Source organism: Amphiprion ocellaris, chromosome 7 (assembly GCF_022539595.1).
Source record: "Amphiprion ocellaris isolate individual 3 ecotype Okinawa chromosome 7, ASM2253959v1, whole genome shotgun sequence".
NCBI classification, from domain to species: Eukaryota; Metazoa; Chordata; class Actinopteri; family Pomacentridae; genus Amphiprion; species Amphiprion ocellaris.
Window position 1 is genome coordinate 2,749,573 of NC_072772.1, and position 17,787 is coordinate 2,767,359.

A 17,787-nucleotide genomic window follows, 5' to 3' on the forward strand; every position below is an offset into this window, starting at 1 on the left:
ACTCATCAAGTCATGATGCTGCCATTCTCCCGTTTTATGTCATCTTTAATCATTTTATTCATCTAGCAACATTCCTTGCATTAACACATACATTTCTGCTCCCTTAGAAAGCTAATTAGCTAACACTGGCGGCGAGTAATGATCAGGGGGAACACGCAGCTATCAATGAATAGATCTATTTTCTAGCTAGCTGTCTTATTTCATGACATACAGCCAGCTGGTGGTCCAAATATGAGCGGGGCGACACACGACACCTAACGGACGTCATCTGTCTTAGTAAATACCGTCATAATTTAACTCGTTGCCCTACCCTTGCAGCTAGCTAGCCCCTGTGTCGTCGTGGATAGACCGGTAGGCGGCAGCAGTGCGTCCTGAAGAGCTGCTGTCACTGCATTTAAAGATGAGGAAGAAGAGTCGGTTTGCTGCCTCTTAATTGGTCAGTTGCGGTGGTTCAACTGACCAACGGTTATCGCTGACATTTTTGTTGCTTCCAATCAGGTGCCTCATGGGCGGGACATCATCCAGCAAAACGGTCAACCCTAAATTCAACGGTTGTGAATGTAGTGTTTTAGCAGTCTGAAATGTTTGGTAATCGTTCACGGAAACGTTGATAAGGCACTCTTTGCGGCTATGTAAGTCGTTTGTTAGTTTTACAAGTCACCAACACCCCCTGGACTTCCTTTACAAAAACAACTGAGAATAGCAGATGCTAACAGTCAGCTACGTTAGCTAAGCTAACTGCCTAGCCTGAAGCATGCCGAATTTTTGCGCGGCCCCAAACTGTACACGGAAGAGCACCCAGTCAGATTTGGCATTTTTTCGGTTTCCACGGGACCCTGAGAGGTAAGGCTTCATGTTTCACGTTAACCACCTCAACAAACTTGAGTTTGAATGTAGCTGCAGTGAATCTTGTGCGATTTCTTAGCCAGAGTTGTGCTAAAATGACTGACAAATGATAACACTCCAAATGTTATTACTACTACCTCCTGTAAGGCATAGTGCTGGCTTTTCCTGTCATATCAGGATTGTTCTAAATTATCCATGCTTATCTCAGTTGTTGTGTTTATGCTGTATGTCCTAGCTTACTTATAAATTCTGTTTTAGAGTGAGTTTAGCACTAACTCACTCGGTAGGTAAACCAGATACTCTAGTAGGCTGCAATATGGAACCTACATCCTGATACTGACAACCTGGATGTAATGTTCTATTAGCAGAAGACAGTATGAGGGGGAAAAAACTGGCATTGCAATATTTAGTTTTGCTGCAATATATGTTGTGATATGAAAAATGCACCAATTTACGACTGGCATAAGTGTTTCCTCAAACAATTAAATTTTTGCAAAAGCTGATAAAGGGAAACTTGAACCTTTCTCATATGGTGTATCATTGGGAAAGGCATCCAAAGTAGATTTTTTGTTGTGGATAGCATTCTGATTTGGCTTTGTCCTCATTATACTAAGTGGTGCAGACATAGTTGGTCAAAGAAATTAGTCGTGTTTCTTCATGTAGTGGCAACAATTGCAAGATTCTGCTAATAAAGTACCTGTTTTTGATCAGCATCATCATTTCTATTAACATTGTTTATTTATGTACAACTGCAGTTGCATTTCTTTTTGCAATGAAATCTTCCACTTAAGAATTTCGCTCCTGCTTCACCCTCATTTTGCTGTGCATATGTGAGGCTTGCATGGCAACAAACTATGTGTCTTGTAAATAAAGACAAGAAAACATAATACATATATCTCAGAACTCTTAAACTGGAGTAAATTATGTTTAATGAGACTTCTTCTGTAGATAGAAAGTAGTAGATTAATAGCAATGCACTGATGATAGGAAACACTACACTCACTTTTACAGTTGGAAATGCAACATAAAACAAACGCTCTTGCTTCACTCATGCATGTTGTCTTTTTTTTATCTATATATGTAAGTATGCCCCTCATGTATCTCAAATGTCAAATGGAGTTGGCAAATTTTTATTTTTTCTCCTTAGATGCAGAATCTGGGTGGAGAACTGCCGCAGAGCAGATCTGGAGGCGAAAACATCAGACCAGTTGAATAAGCACTATAGGTTATGTGCCAAACACTTTGACCCTGCCATGGTGTGCAAAACAGTGAGTATTACATGATTCTTGCTGGGGTTTTTTCTGGCAGCATATTTCCGCGTATTTTTTCAGAAATGTGCAATTCCTAAATTGCTTATGTGATTTATTGCTTTTCAGAGCCCCTACCGGACTGTATTGAAGGACACAGCCATTCCAACCGTATTTGATCTGACAAGCCATTTAAAAAATCCTCATACCAGACATCGCAAGCGGATTAAAGAACTTGTAAGAAACTGTTTATTAGCCCTTTCATCTCTTTTCAGGGTTGTTTTCACGCAAATAAATTTGATCGACTTGTTTTACTTTTGTGAATTAAATTCTATTTTTAATTTCAGACTGAAGAGGATATAAGGAAGATGAAAGAAAGAAGATGTAAGTAGTTAGAAAACTAGGTTGTGGTCATAAATACTTGAATGTCAGTTCTTTTCAGTGTCCATTTGCTGACATGGATCATTGCTCCTTTTTTGCCTCTCTGTCTTCCTCCTCAGTGGCGTCTTCAACTGATCAGCTTTCTTTTGGAAAAGATGAGGGTGCTGATGATGGTACAGGCAACAATGATGATGAACCTCAACTGTCCACAGAAGAGAAGGAGTTTCGTGAATACCTGCGGTCTTTGTTTGAGGTTGTGGTCATGTTAGGAAAGCAAGGTGTCCCGTTAGTGGCTGATAAAATATCTGAAGGTGAGCTGAAGTCCAACAGCCTCCAGGCCCTCCTAGATTACCGCATGAATGCTGGAGATGAAGCCTTGACGAAGCGGTTTGAGGCAACAGCGGTAAACACAGAATACCTTTCTGCCACCCAGCAGAGTCAGCTCCTAGATGTTTGTGAGAACACAGTAAGGGAGGAGTTGTTAATGGAGGTGAGAGAGAGTCGATTCTTCTCCCTGGTGACAGGTGACCTTGTTGAATTTGCCAGCGAGAAACACCTGCCTTTGTTTTTCCGCTACGTGAATCAGCAAAATGTCCTTCGAGAGGAGTTTTTGGACTTTGTGCCATTTGATGGTGATGAGCCTGCACTGGTAGAAAGGCTCGAGGCCCAGCTGACCGACCGTTGGGGGCTTAGCATGGAGGACTGCCGTGGTCAGGCCCACAAGGCCACTGGGACTTCCACCATCAAGATGAAAGCTGTGGCAGTATTACTGATGGAGAAGTATCCTCTGGCACTGCACATGCCTTGCTCCCATATGGCACTGAACATCCACCTGGCCAACAGCCTCCCTTTCCCCAATGTCCAGGTTGTCATGGAGACCATGAGGAGGATCGGTGCTTTCTTTAGAACCCCATTAACTCAGGATGAGCTGGAGAAGGCGATCTCTATTCACTACCAGAAGAATGAAGAGAAAGGAACGACCCTAAAACAAGCTTGTGGCTCAGGCTGGACTGAGCAACACAATGTTTTTGACCTGCTGGTAGATATGTTGCCGCCACTGCTGCTGTGCCTGGACGTCATTCGGGACAATGATGATGGAAAGTTTGTTGGTTCTGTCACGTCAGATGCGTACTCAATAGCAGAAACTCTTGCTGACTTCGAGGTCGTTGTCACCATCATCATCTTAAAGAATGTTCTGACGTTTACCAGAGCTTTTGGGAGAAACCTCCAAGGGGAAACACTTGATGTGTTTTTTGCTGCCAACAGTCTAACAGCTGTCCTGCATTCACTCAACGAGGTCAACGACAACATCGACGTCTACCATGAGTTCTGGTATGAGGAGGCCGTGAGCGTGGCCACTGTGATGGACATTCCTGTGAAGATCCCGAGGCTGTTCCTTCGGAAACAGCGAGCAGCCGACGTGGGCGAAATCCAAGCAGAGCCGTATTTTAAAGAGTATGTGACGGTGGCTATAATCCGCGGCGTCATGCAGGAGGTGGAGGACATGTTCTGTGAGACCAACCTCAAAGCTCTCAAGTGTCTGTCGCTGGTTCCAGCTGTCATGGGCCAAATGAAGTTCAACACCACGGAGGAGAACTACGCAGACGTTTACCGCAACGACCTCCCCAACCCCGACACGCTTCCCGCAGAGCTTCACTGTTGGAGGATCAAGTGGAAGCACAGAGGCAAAGAGGTGCGTCTGCCCACTACCATCCACGAAACCTTGCAGCTCCCAGACGTCAAGTTCTTTCCCAACGTTAACTCCTTCCTCAAGGTGCTTTCGGCTTTGCCAGTGCTGAAGCTGGAGGACAACAAAAGTGACACGGCAAGCGAACGTCTGCAGGCTTATTTTGACAGCACGCCCGCTAAGCAGTGGAACAAAAGTCTGGCGATGCTGAACATTAACACTCATGTCAAGCATGATTTGGACGTCATGGTGGACAAATACTGCAGATTGTATGCAGAGGATGATCCTGAAGGTGAGGCCAAGCTGGATGAAGCGACTGAGGAAGATGTCACCAAATAAATAGACATCCTCCGAGCAGCTGTATGCTTTGATGTATGTACACACGGAGCAGCTAATTCTTGCACTGCAATTGAATTTGCAGATTTGGCAGCAAGAAAACTAATTCTCAGCACTTCATAAAAGAGTCAATTGCAAACTGCAAAGAACCGCAAGACAGTGTCTGGGGGATGATCTGTAAATAGTCCAGTGTCTTCTGTAACGATTCTTTGTTCAGGAAAGTGTTTTGTCAGCAGTTTTTTTTCTCCATTTATTTTTGTAAAATTAAGTGAACTGGTTTTCCTGCTGAAAATTACCTGCTGGCCTGTTTTCACTGTTGTGCTTTTCATTCGAACCACATGATGGAGGCAGATGTCTCTGTTGCAGAGGTTTTACTGACTATGAAGCAGGAAGAGCACAAGAGGGAGCAGTTACATCAAAATCAGTAGCATCTCTGAAATAATGCTCAACAGGAAGTGTTTTTTAAATAATTTAAAGACGTATCCTGCTATCGTGATAGATTTTAGATAGTATAAAGAGCAAGTGTGTTGAAGGTTCAACTTTTTGATGGATTAAAATAGCTTTTGATGAAGTGAATGACATTGAATGAGGAAAATAGCATTTGGATGTGTATTATAATAGCAGCAAATGTTTTGTACTGTTGTCAGATTTGACAAAAACGTTGCTTTAATAAAACACTTGGTATAGAACAGAAAAATAAGGCATAACTGTCAGCTTTTTTTTCCCGAATATGCTTGTTTTTCAGCTGCATGCTTACATTTTTGAATCCATCCACTTACAGCTTTCAAAATATGGATTGCATTCAAACATGCAAAGGGAAATCTCAAATAAATCTAAACGTTTGACTCATTTTGATGCATGATCAAGCTTTAATTTTCTTTGTTCTGAGTCTCAGCTGCATTCTCGGCCATTTCCTCTAAAATGGAACAATGGGCTTCTGTTACATCCACTGTACTTTTATAGTTTCTGACATGGCAGCATGGGGTTAAACTGTGTCTCCTCCTCCTGCTTCCTCCCTGCTGGCCAGACGGTGACGAGCTCAGGTGATAGTTCACCGTGCAAACTCCCAGTGCAGACCCCGGGCATCTCTGGAAGCATCACACAAATGTGGGTGGGGTCGCTTTGATGCGCAAACCAGACAGCAATGTGCGCTCCACGGCAAGCCCCGAAGTCTTGAACTTGAGGAAGAACAGATATCCTGCAGGAGGAGAGAGAAAGAGGGAGGCGTGGATGCAAAGATACTGAATTACATAACGGAGGAATAACCCTGACTGGACCAAAAAAAAAAAAAAAAAAATCACAGAGGGCTCGAGTTGTGAGTATTTATCCCACATTTTTTCCAGCCTCCTTGAATTAAACATCATGGCATGGCCTTGCATTACGCGCGCTTGCTGCATCAACCGCTTCTGGACGGAGCTGGATAAAGCGGACATCGCGGTGCCTTTGGTTTTCACCAAATACTCCGATGTGGCCGACGTGCAGCATCTGCCCCATCACCCGCAGCCGAGGCAGAAGAAGGCCGGTGCCATTGCCATAGAAACCCAGCCCCATCCCGGAGAGCAGGAGGCTGGGAAGGCACCGCCCGCGACGGGTGCCGCAGCGGGCAAAGATGGCTCTACTGCGTCCGTCATGCGCCAAGACTTCAAGGCGTGGAGAGTGCGCCCCGAGCCCAGCTGCAAGCCCCGGAACGAGTACCAGCCTTCCACGGGCCCCTTCAACAACGAAACTCAGTACAGGAAGGATTACAAGCCCTGGCCTATACCGAAGAAGCACGACCACCCATGGATACCCAAACCTAGCCCCACTTCCACCGCCGGGCCGGAGAGGAGCGCAGGGGGCGGAAAGCTGGAGCACGCCGCCGCCGAGGCTGAAAGCGGCGTGGAGAAGAGCGAGATTGAGGAGAAGATGCAGGAGAAGGAGACCAAGGAGGCGCCGAAGAGAAACGTGAAGAGGGAAAAGTCGGCAGAGAGGAAAACAGGTGAGAAGACGGAGGGACAGATGCCTGCAGATGTGAGCGCAGAGCAGAGGAAAGGCAGAGCGGCTGCAGACGCTGTCAACAGACAGATAAAGGAGGTGATGTCCACTTCCAGCAGCTACAGGTAAGCGTGAGAGAGTGAACCATTACTGTGCATACTACTAGAGGAAACACAAATGTGTCCTGAACTTACTCTAAGCTGTGACTTTATGATGGGAAACATGCAACATCTCTGAGAGCATTTCAGTTAACAACACTCCCACAGAAGCAGCCCCTGAACGCCATACTGGTTTGACTGGAGATAAAGCATCATTTTAAAAAATCACCAGAGGAGATTTGGAACTGCCGGATCTCTCCTTACAGTCTCAAGTGACATCCAAAAAGCCAACTGATATTGCCACAGATAAAGGTTGCATTATTGATTTCTTTTCCCTGCCTTATCCTTCCTGAGAGTACTCCCTAATCAATGCTGGAGCCCATGAATGAGTAAAGCCACTAAAAGGGTCTGAATGTAATCATGTGTGTCTTAACATGGTTTCTCTTGCGCAGGCTTCCTCCAAATCCAATTGACTACGCATGTGGAGGAAACATGCAAGATAAAAAAAAAAGACTTGTTTGATTCTGGTTCCACTTTGAGGTGGAACCAATGCCAATGATAAACACAATGATGCACGAATAAATAGGATTCAGAAATTAACAAATGCAAAATTAATATTTAGAAGCAATGGTGCAGAAGAGCAGCTTCAAAGACTTTATTTATTGAAATTCATCAACTTCTATTATCTCATATTCTGTATCAATAGAAACCTGGGCCTTTGAGTTAAGTAAATAATAAAAGAACACTTACCACTGAAGAAAAACAGTGGCAACCATAATTTCACCAATCAGAATACACAAATCTTTTAATATAAGAGATAGAGAAACTTGAAGTGAAGAGGACTCTTGCATGAGAGGTGAAACATCTTCAAGATCCAAAAAAGAGAACTTTAGTTGATTTTTACCAAATCTACAATGGCATACATTAATAATAACGATAATAATAATAAAATAAAAAAATGTGATCCTTATGTGAAAGTTGTTAAAAGCCTATAAGTCTTGATTATTTTTTTTTTAAATTTTTATCCATGTGAACTGTGGGGAAAAACATAATAACTGCATGCTGTCCTGCCAGCTCTAACAGAGCTTAGAAAGTACAATATAAGGACCACATTTTGGTATTAGTGCCAAAAATAGCAGTTGGCTAACATGGAGAAATGAATGAAAATGATCCTGTATTAAGAATCGCGTGCACAGCAACAAACTGGCAGCAAAGTTCTGCAGTCAACATGAACAGTGTGGAAGTCTCTCACTCGTAGTCCAGTTTAGTTCTACTGTATTTCTGCATGTAAATGGACTACAGTGTGTGAAACCTTTTCAGATATGTACTAATAGAGATGTATTTTTGTACTTTAAACATGGAAACTGGCCAATATGAGAATGAAAACTCAAAACTACTCAGACAGATCATTTATTGAACACACTAGTTGTAAATTTGCCATTATGCCCTGCAAATGGCACAAAACTGACACTATGGAAAACATGCAGGGTCAGTTATCAACAATTTAAAGTCCCTCTCTATCTGTTAATTAAACCCTTAAAAACTCAGAATTTACCTATTTAGAAGGGGTTTTTTTTGCATGAAAACAATACTCGAAGAATGTTCAGCTCTTTTAAGTCCTCTGCTGTTTGCTGCAGCTCGAGCACACCGGCTCACCCACAACTCTGCTCAAACACTGTAAATCTATGCTACACAATGGCAAATAGTGATACTAAAGTAATTCACCTGCACATTTTAGAACCAGAAACTGATTCTAAAGAAGAATAATGATGTGGAACCCCCCATGCTGCATGATGGCGGGATTGGTTCCTCAGGTTTGTGATGTATGAAACCCTGGAAGTCTGAATCCATGTTTTTGAGGCTGTCAGTGACACTGCAGTTTGAAATTGGGAATACTCCGCTGCTACTTGTTGCTTCTTCTTGCATATAAAAACATTCATATGGACAAATTAGCATGGTAATAAACTAGATTTACACTGGATTAAGCGGTTAGTTTTACCAAAAATTGAACAGCATGCAATTTGCAATTATTCCCTACAGTAATTTTCAGGAGAAATGACAATCTTTGCCTGCTCTCCTTTTCTCTACTGTGAGGATTCAATGATTTAGACTTTTTATCTTGGGATAATCAATAGTGAAAACGATCATAATTTGCAGCGTTACAACCGTCTTCGTCTGATTTCTTCCATTGATCGTAGGACTGAGTTCAAAGCGTATAAAGACGTGAAGCCAGTGAAGCCCATAAAAGCTCCGTCTCAGTACAAACCCCCGGCGGAGGAGACCAGTCTGGAAACCAGCTACAGCGCCACGTTCAAGGGGGAGCAGGTGAAGGCTCAGCCGGCTGACAACAAGATGGTGGAGCGCCGGAGGATACGCAGCCTGTACAGTGAGCCCAGCAAGGAGCCGGCCAAGGTGAGAGGAAGTCCACACCACACCCAGATCCAGTGGATGTAGTCTCCACTCTGGCTTATATACAGTAGTGCCTTCCTTATAGGCATATCCATTGATTCTGCATTTTTTAAACTTGTATAGTCTCGTATTTTCAGGGCACCAATGTGAATAAGAGCCAAACCCTCATTCATTTAAAACCAATCAATACCTAAAGCTTAATTAACCCTGCTGTTAGTATTTGTTTGCTTACTGAAAGCTCCTGCTGTATAAATTTTGTTTTATTATACACAATATCCAGATTACGTCCTGGTCTAATGGCAGGTGATTGGTGGTCTGATTTATTATACACACCAACTATTAAACAACTATATCCTAATATATAGCATTTTTAAATAATCAAATAACCATTTGTCATAGTTAAATGTCGATAAAATGTTTAACTAAAACATTATGTTATTCAATAACCTGTGCATACTAATACTGAAAATGTTTTACATGTAGTATTCCATCTTTGGACTATAGCAGTAAATGACTACATCCCATATTAACCTAGATCTTTATTTGGAGATTTTCTTAACATACACTGGTATTTGCGTGCATGTAATCAACATTTCAGACAACAACTGGTTTTAACTGGTTAATACTGTGTCTAGTAGTGTGTTCATATGGCCACTCCCTCTCTCGTTCTTGTAGGACTTCTCAGAGACTGAGAGCAGCTCTGTTCTAAATCTGCTGTAGTCAGGTGTGTTCTCTGTTTTTATCTAGAAGGCATGGAGGCTGACCTCAGATCAATCAGACGTGCATACTGTAGACACACATGCGCACACAGTATGCATCTCGGCCAGTCAGTCACATTTATCACCCAGCTGCCAGATGCAATCCTCCCACAGTTATTAGCCACATACTCTCACTGTTTTCCCACCTCTCAGTCGACACCAGCCACCATATTTGTGGAGATCAGTGGTTTCAACTATTGACCACAGGATTATATAAGAGGGTGGATGGATAAATAAACAGAAGACACAATGGAGCAGAGATGCTACCATGTAAATCAGCTAATAATCAAAGCTAAATAGAAGGATTTGTTGCATCAGTGGAGGTAAACAATAATAGAAACCTCTCCTCATTTGTTTAAGGCTCTATTTTGGTGACACTGTTTGGTGCAAATTACATTTGGCAAAATTACATTTTGCTCTTCCCTGTCTGCACCCAATAGTTAACCATAAATTAGACTACATACAAGTGAAAGAGAAGCACAGTAGAATGTGTGTCAATGGCAGTGGTAAGTAATACAGTGCTTTTTTGATTGAGCAACACTTTTTTTCGCAGATGCTGTTATTCTTTTTGCTTTAGTCAGATGTTTGTAGTAGCAGTTTGCAGCCCAGTGTGAGAGCCATTAAGCTCTAATAGCATTATTTAAGGTCCACAGCATTAAGAATGTGTAGTAAAAATGAGTAAATCTTGACAGTATAGTAAATGCCTGGACACAGTTGTTTTCAGGTGTTTTCGCCCATAACATGGTTATTATATTTCTCACACTGACTAACTGTCTGTGGCAAAAAAAATTCTAAAAAAGATTTGCCATTCCCTGCACCCAAACTACTTTGCACCAGCAGAATTTTTGTCTCAGAAATAGAGCCCTTCATTTCTACTGTCAGAAGCAGCTTTTCTGTCATCTCTTACAATGTATAAGCTTTATTTATTCAGCAAAAGTTGAGCATGTTTTGCAACTTTGTTGCTGGAAACCGACTCATTTATAGATATTGGGAGCTCTTCCATCAGTCTCTTATTGCTATGGCAACTCTTCCAGAGCAGAGAGGAGCTAAGTACTTTGCTTTGGGCTGCATTCATCTCTGCACCCACATTTTCTTAGCTGATATTAAGATTTGAAACAGACATCCCCTGAGTTGCAAGCCTGCTTGTCGAGCCTCTAGGTTTTTGCCACCACTATTAATGGTTGTTCCAAAATATTTCATTCTTTAAAGCATAAAACTAACATCATATACTAATATAAACGATGTACTTTGTATGCTATATGCTCTTTAAAGGTTGATTTTAGTGAAAAACTGCACGAACCACTGTTCTATTAAAGGAAAGGCACAAATACACCTTTTGTGCTGTTTTTCTGTCTTTGATCTTCATTGCACTAACCACATCATGCAAATATCACTGGTAGCATATGGTGTCATTTGCCTGGTATTATGTTAAGTAACAGGATAATAAGAAGGTATGTATTGCATGCTAAAATAGATCTTTGACTTGATTTATAATCTTTATTAGTTAAGTTTATTATTTTTTTTTTGATTGATTAAACATTTATGGGAGTAGTTTTACATTTTGTGAAATACACTTTGCAGTTTTCTTGTTAAGAGTAAATGAGTATATTGATACCATCCTCGTATCTGTTAAATACAGAGCTGTAGCCAGCAGTCAGGTATCTTAGCTTAGCACGAAGACTGGAAACTTTCAGTATTCTTGCTGTCATGCAAAGTCACTGATCCTGGCCAAGAAATTCACATAACCTCCTGTAAAACTGTTTTTTTAACCTTTTTGCAGAACCATGCGAGCAATCATCTTATACTAGCCTTATTTGTAGCTTTTGTGCTAAACTAAGCTAATCTAGTGGTGGCTGCAGCTTCATATTTAATATACACACAGGAGAATGGCGTTAATCTTTGATTCCTCTTAACAAGAAATCAAATAAGTGCATTTCCCACAATATCAGACGTTTATTCAGTTTTTTCACCTCTGATCTCTTTCAGGTGGATAAACCAGTGTCTCGCACCAAACCAAAAAAGACACCAACAACAACAACAGGGAAGATGGTGAAAAAAGCTAAAGAGAAGCAGATTTCTAGTTCCCAGTCTGCCAAGAAGAAGCCTTCTTCAGGTGTCTCAGAACCCAAACCAGAAGGAGTCGTCACAAAGAAGAGCAAAGAGATCAGCAACAGACTGGCAGAAGCGAAACAGTAAAAAGCAGCTCATCTCAGCACTTTGATGTGCACGATCAAAAGCTACGTGATGAATTACGCAAATCTCTTCCCTTTGGTTTTGTTTCCTTACCTGTTGTTTCTGCCGTCCTGTCATATATTGTTCACCTTTAAATGGGCACTGATTTTGAGCTTTGGAATAATGCAAATAATTTCACTGTAAACTATGCGTGTGAGTATGTGAAGGCGTGAAAGTGTGATTCCTTGTATTTTTGGTGCACAGAACCGCTTTATATTATTGAGCACATAATTTGCACATTGTTTATATGAGTTCTGTTTGGCATCAAACTTTAAAAGGAGCCATCGGTACACATGTCTTATGTGTATGAAAGGGCATTTTTACCTTTTTGTCTGAATGGATGATATTGAGATCAATATTAAAATGATTGTAAAAATGTCAAGGAGAGGATTTTTCTCTGAGACTGGATCACATGAAAGGTTTTGTGAAAGTACAAAATCTCTTTTACGGTTGCGTTTCCTAATTACAGTGCCTCCGCTGTATGGTCCTGGTTTTCATTTCATTGTTCTGGGTGATATCTGGTTTCATCGGTTTGGTTGCTAAGAAACAAAATTAACTGTAATATAATTGCTACAGCTTGCATGTAAGACCCCTGTTTTTTGGTTGAGGTAGCAGCACTTTTAGCAGACTATATGTCACAGTCACATTCTAGCTTGTAAATTGAGCCATTTAAAGATAAATGTATAGGGGGAAGACCTTTTCAAATGTAATGCATGTGTAGAAATAGATTCTGATCACACCAAAAGGTACATACAGTAAGTAAAATCATAGTCTAGTGGCTGTTAAAGCTGTAAAATAAACACACCAGCAATATGGTTTCACCCACAAACATATGGAGATCCTTTAATTTCAAAAGAACACTGCAGTTTTGATCATGACGCAGTATTATGTGGCACCGTACTCCACCCCTCTCCTGATCTGTGACGCTATAGTTGTGCTAAATAATAAAAGATGCATATAGGCCTAAAAAAGGATCATATTTACTCAACAATTCTCACTCTGAATGGGGCTGATCTCTCCAGGTGTTGAAGGACAAAGGAATGGGCCAGGACTTAAAGTTCAGCTCTTTACAATGCTGCTGTCTTGAAAAAAAAATATCACGTGTTCATCGTGAGCTTGACATGAAGTGTTTTGAACTAAAAATGTCATCACAGCCCAGCCTTTCCCCTCCTCTCTGGTTGTAAAACACCTCGTCTACCGTTAAACCCTCAGCGGCTAAAGTGGCCGCAGCGTGAGGGGGAAGTCGAGCCACCGTGAGTCTGCTTCCAGTTTTAGCTTCTCTGTGTGAGCGAATGAATGAGTGGGAGAGGTCTTTTTATTTCTGCGTGTCCGACCTCTTCAGCCTGCTGCCTGCTAACATCAAGTCTAACCCAACCACTAGAAGTGCTGCAACGCACTCCAACACCCTGGTGCTATTATCTCTCATCGTATATGCTGTCTGGTTTGGATTGCGTGTGGCGTCGAAACCAGTGAAATGATGATATGACGATGTCATAGCGCTGCAGATTTGTTGTGATATTGTGCTTGTATTATCAGCTTGCTCTGAATGAACTCTGATTAAAATGATGATACAGAATCTACAGCGTTCTTGCATCCTTTGTATTAGGAATTGGTGTTTCTTAAATGTAAATATGTGAACTGGCACCCAAAATCTCCCAAAAGATTCTGTAGAGCTGCAAAAGAAATGTTGTTGATTGAGAAGGAATTTTTAAAACATCACTTATTTTAATTTTATTTTGTTAAGTTGTTAAAAAAAAAAAAAGAAAAATGTATGCATGGCTAAAGACAAGAAACTTGTTCTCTCCTTGCAAGCATTTGAAAAACTATAGTGTAAATATACACTTGAATATAAAAAAATACTAAAGAATACAGTTTACAGGTGTCTTCTAACAACATGGGATTTGTTTCTAAGCAAATCTGAGGTAAATTACAGCCATCAAGAATACTAAATGGCTTATTTTAACCTTCATAATCACTTTCTTGAACTGGTTGTAGGAAAAATATCCTTTTTCTGGCCTACATGTCTGTTGTATCACCTCACAGTGTCCTGCAGACAATCATATCCTCAAAACCTCAGCTTATATTTCTAATATAACCTGCCATCTGTGCATTGTTCCCTCTCTTTTTCATTTCTGTTTAAACACCAAATGTAAAATGGTCTCCTCTGAAAACAGAAGATTCATCTTAATTGAAACTGAGGATAAAATGTACGATGGAAATGATAATTTATCAGTCTTTCGTGCTTTTACGTGCTGGTGGTCACTTTTCCTGTGAATCAGTCATCCCAACATAAATCTGCATGAATAATTCAGTTGTTATGGGCCCTTGTGTTTGCAGAGCAGCATGAAATATTGAATAAGATATCAGCAGTGGCACCGGAGCTGCCTCAGCTCTGCCCACTCACCAGAAGACTTGTCTGGCTGGTTATGGTTTCAGCTTATTTGGTGTTGAAAGGTCAAAATTGAGATTTCATACACTTCTTTCACTGTGTAGGAAATAAATTGCACAACTTGTGAGTCCATTTTTCTCATGTTGAAGCAACAATGCAAAGGAGAGACCACAGATTGTTTTTAAACCAGATCATTTTTGGACACAAATGCATCCAGCATTAAGATGAAATGTTCATTGCAACATAGACAGCTTTTGTGAACACTTAAATTGTGAATACCAGTGTAAAATACTGCGTGACTTCACATTAGGAAACATGCACGCTCATGAAAATATTGTATTTCTTAGGCAGGCAAGACGTTGGCCAGCTTGGTGCTGATTGTCAGCAAATCATGACCTCTAGTGGAGGGGATCAGGTGCACAAAATCTCACAGCAGCAAGTGAATCTGCACTAAAAGTCAAGCGGCTGCAGGATAAGCAAAGTAGCTCAGGTTTCCTTCTGCTGCTCAACCTCCAGTTTTTATTGGCGTCCAAGGTGTTCTCAGGCTGGATGGGGTATTTAATTCCGGCAGACATAAATTATCTCTCTTCCTGCTTGGTCCCAGACTGTTGATGTTATCTGAAGCCTTTTAACACAAGATGGCAATTGTGAAAGTACAACATGGTTTGGTTCTTTAGGTCATGATTAACAACTACAGCTAGCAAAAATGCATTGCAGAGAGGGTTATTTGGTGATCAAAGATGGTTGTTTAGATGATTTTTTACAAGCTTGAAAAGAAATATTCTAGATTAGATGGACAAATGTGGCAACAAAGGGTTTAATTATCAGTATAAACCACATCATCACTAATTCATTACATCCATCTATTATCTATACACAGTTTAATCCTCATTAGGGCAAAGGCAGGGGATATCCTGGACAGGTCGCCAGTCTATTGCAGGGCTACATATACAGACAAACAACTCATTACATCCAATGCATTCATAATCTTGACATGTTTACAAATCTCCTAAGGCATTGCTAAACTGAAATAAAATAAGATTATTAAGGTGGAAAGCTCAACAATGGGTTGGAGGCAGGGTGACAGGAGGAGCTTTTATCACCTCCTGTAAGAAGTTTAGAGTGGCAACTAAAGGTAAAATTAGGCACGGACAGCTGTGATTTAGGAGCACCAAGATAACAAAACAAAAACAACAAATAAAAGAAAAAGAGGCTCTCAGCTGTAGCACAAATGTCCGTTTTGAAATGTGTTTTTGGGATAATTGATCCATAGTGGTCTGTAACAATGAAAATAAATGTACTCAAACATATGATTTAATTACAAATTTGAGCTAATTGTACTTAAGTTTAATTTTTTTGAAAATTTCATGCAATTTTACATTTTACAATAATTTTTTTTGCTCCACTGTTTTCATTTGACAGCGAACAGTTTTACAAATTAAGCTTTCCACAGAAAGCATATGAAGAGCTTACACAATATGTTGCATTGCTACAGATTGAACTACTCAAAAACATAAAAAATTAGCACTGAACTGATCAACGAATGACTTCATTCATGTCACTTCAACTCAGCAAAGCACAATGACAATCCACGGACTGGAATTAAAACAGCCTCAGTGAATGATGACATTATGCTTAAATAGTTTTCAAGAAAATGTTCTCAACATTTCATGGTTTCGCCCTCTCATAAGTGACGATTCACTGTTTATGCATGTCTCTTATTGCAGTAAATGAATAATTTCAGTGTACGTTTTTGTCACACAGAACAAAATATTTTGTAAATATCTCGTTAGCTTTTGGTGCAAGTTATCCAAAATTCTGCTGACAAAAAAAAAATAGTCAACCCATCACCACACTGGCTTCCTGTATCTTATAGAATTGATTTTTTTCTGTACAAAGCTCTGAACAGCTTAGACTACATCATGAGTTCCCTACCGCCTTATATCCTGTCATGAGCCTTTAGATCCTCTATTTTTGGAGATACAGTTTCTTTTAGCAACTCTCTCAATCCAAAGATATCAGAGAGGCATGTTCTGTTAAAAGTTTTAAACAACACTTACAAACACATCTTCTTAACCTGGCCTTCTCTAACACCATCTACGACGATATATGAGTTGTCAATTTATTTAGTGTTATTTATACTTTTGTATTATATGTATTTTTATTGATTTCTTTTGTATTATATTTGATTTTTTAATGTCACAGCACCTTGAATTGCGTGTGTTCCATGCATGCCATGCAGGTGATATATTATTATTATTATTCCTAATTATTCATAATGGAAACAACACTTAGATGAAATTAAATGAGCAGTAAAATAATCTGCTTTTTTCACGTGTGTTAATCCAACATCCTTGTCATTTCAGAGTAAGCTGAGAATACCGTTAGTAAAGTAAACCTCCGCAATCAATAATACTGTGGACCTTACTATTTAATTTAGTCCAGCAAAACTGTACTTTATATAATTTTGTAATTTTGAATTTAACAACAGTATTTAAATTATTCAAACAAATTCACTTTATAAATAACAGTGGGGGATCTTAAACTTAATATTCAACTCGTTAATAAATTCACAACGCCAGCCTTACTCAATGGCAACTATTTTAAATGGGCTACTCTAATTTCTTTACTTAGTTATTTATTTTATTTATTTTCTTTTTCTTTTATGTGATATGGTGCTTTTGGTACATGTATTATTTTATTTATATTAATTGGTGCTAGTTGTATTGATTTATTTATATGGAAATTCTGTATCTTGCATTTTCTGTCTTGTACTTTGTTTAACTGGTCTTCCTGATTATCGTCTTGTTTTGATCTTTAAAACACTTTGTGATGTCTATTTTAAAAATATTCTATATCAATGAAGTTATTATTACTATTATTATTATTATTATTATTATTATTAATATTATTAATTTGATCATTTGTCATAGAAGCACTAGTAGTTGATGTAGTAGTAGTATTTTTTTATATTTAATAAATTTTAAAACCATTTTCCTACATAGTTATTTACACTTGTCATACTTAGAGTCAGACTGTTGAGTTTTAACACTTTTACGAAGCATTTTAGCTGTATTAACGCTTTTACTTAACCCCCCTGTTGTCCTCATTTACAGGCACCAAAAAATACTGTTTCCTCATCTGAAAAAAATCCCGAAATTCAGCAAAAAATTTCCCAAAAAATTTCCCAATTTCCCAAAAATGTTGAAAATGTGGACATCAGAAGTTTCACTGTGAAAATATATTTATTTTTTCCACATTTTCAAACTGTAACACGGGTCAATTTTGACCCACAGGACGATACGAGGGTTAAATAAATATTTCCTCTATCACCTCTGTACTTTATTGTATTCACTATAACTCAATATTTTTACTGTGCTGTTGCACTATTCTCTTAAACTGACCAATATTTAGGATTTTTCTGCTGAAC

General features: G+C 39.7%; 2 protein-coding genes across 3 annotated transcripts; both read left to right on the forward strand.

Annotated features, from left to right (window-relative positions):
• The first annotated feature begins 493 nt into the window (after positions 1–493).
• On the forward strand, positions 494–5,855 carry thap12b (THAP domain containing 12b). The gene is made up of 5 exons (XM_023265095.3): positions 494–843; positions 1,994–2,114; positions 2,223–2,330; positions 2,441–2,477; positions 2,594–5,855. Exons 1-5 carry the CDS (start codon positions 755–757, stop codon positions 4,498–4,500), a joined length of 2,262 nt encoding a protein of 753 aa, XP_023120863.1. The 5' UTR covers positions 494–754; the 3' UTR covers positions 4,501–5,855.
• Positions 5,849–13,544, forward strand: map6b (microtubule-associated protein 6b). 2 transcript variants are annotated; one of them, XM_035945896.2, is made up of 4 exons: positions 5,849–6,596; positions 8,768–8,981; positions 9,654–9,702; positions 11,723–11,852. In XM_035945896.2, the coding sequence occupies exons 1-3, from the start codon at positions 5,860–5,862 to the stop codon at positions 9,696–9,698; spliced, it is 996 nt and encodes a 331-aa protein (XP_035801789.1). In that variant the 5' UTR covers positions 5,849–5,859; the 3' UTR covers positions 9,699–9,702; positions 11,723–11,852. The 2 variants fall into 2 exon arrangements, with proteins under 2 accessions (XP_035801789.1, XP_023120898.1); XM_023265130.3 differs by lacking the exon at positions 9,654–9,702 and having other exon boundaries at positions 11,723–13,544.
• Positions 13,545–17,787: the final 4,243 nt, after the last annotated feature.

What these genes read in the sequence shown, in the direction of transcription:
- map6b (XM_023265130.3), top strand. Translation starts at nt 5,860, where the DNA reads ATGGCATGGCCTTGCATTACGCGCGCTTGCTGCATCAACCGCTTCTGG. An exon ending in TCCACTTCCAGCAGCTACAG is followed by an intron (nt 6,597 to 8,767) that starts GTAAGCGTGAGA and finishes CATTGATCGTAG; the next exon opens with GACTGAGTTCAAAGCGTATA. An exon ending in CCAGCAAGGAGCCGGCCAAG is followed by an intron (nt 8,982 to 11,722) that starts GTGAGAGGAAGT and finishes GATCTCTTTCAG; the next exon opens with GTGGATAAACCAGTGTCTCG.
- thap12b (XM_023265095.3), top strand. Translation starts at nt 755, where the DNA reads ATGCCGAATTTTTGCGCGGCCCCAAACTGTACACGGAAGAGCACCCAG. An exon ending in TTTCCACGGGACCCTGAGAG is followed by an intron (nt 844 to 1,993) that starts GTAAGGCTTCAT and finishes TTTTCTCCTTAG; the next exon opens with ATGCAGAATCTGGGTGGAGA. An exon ending in CTGCCATGGTGTGCAAAACA is followed by an intron (nt 2,115 to 2,222) that starts GTGAGTATTACA and finishes ATTGCTTTTCAG; the next exon opens with AGCCCCTACCGGACTGTATT.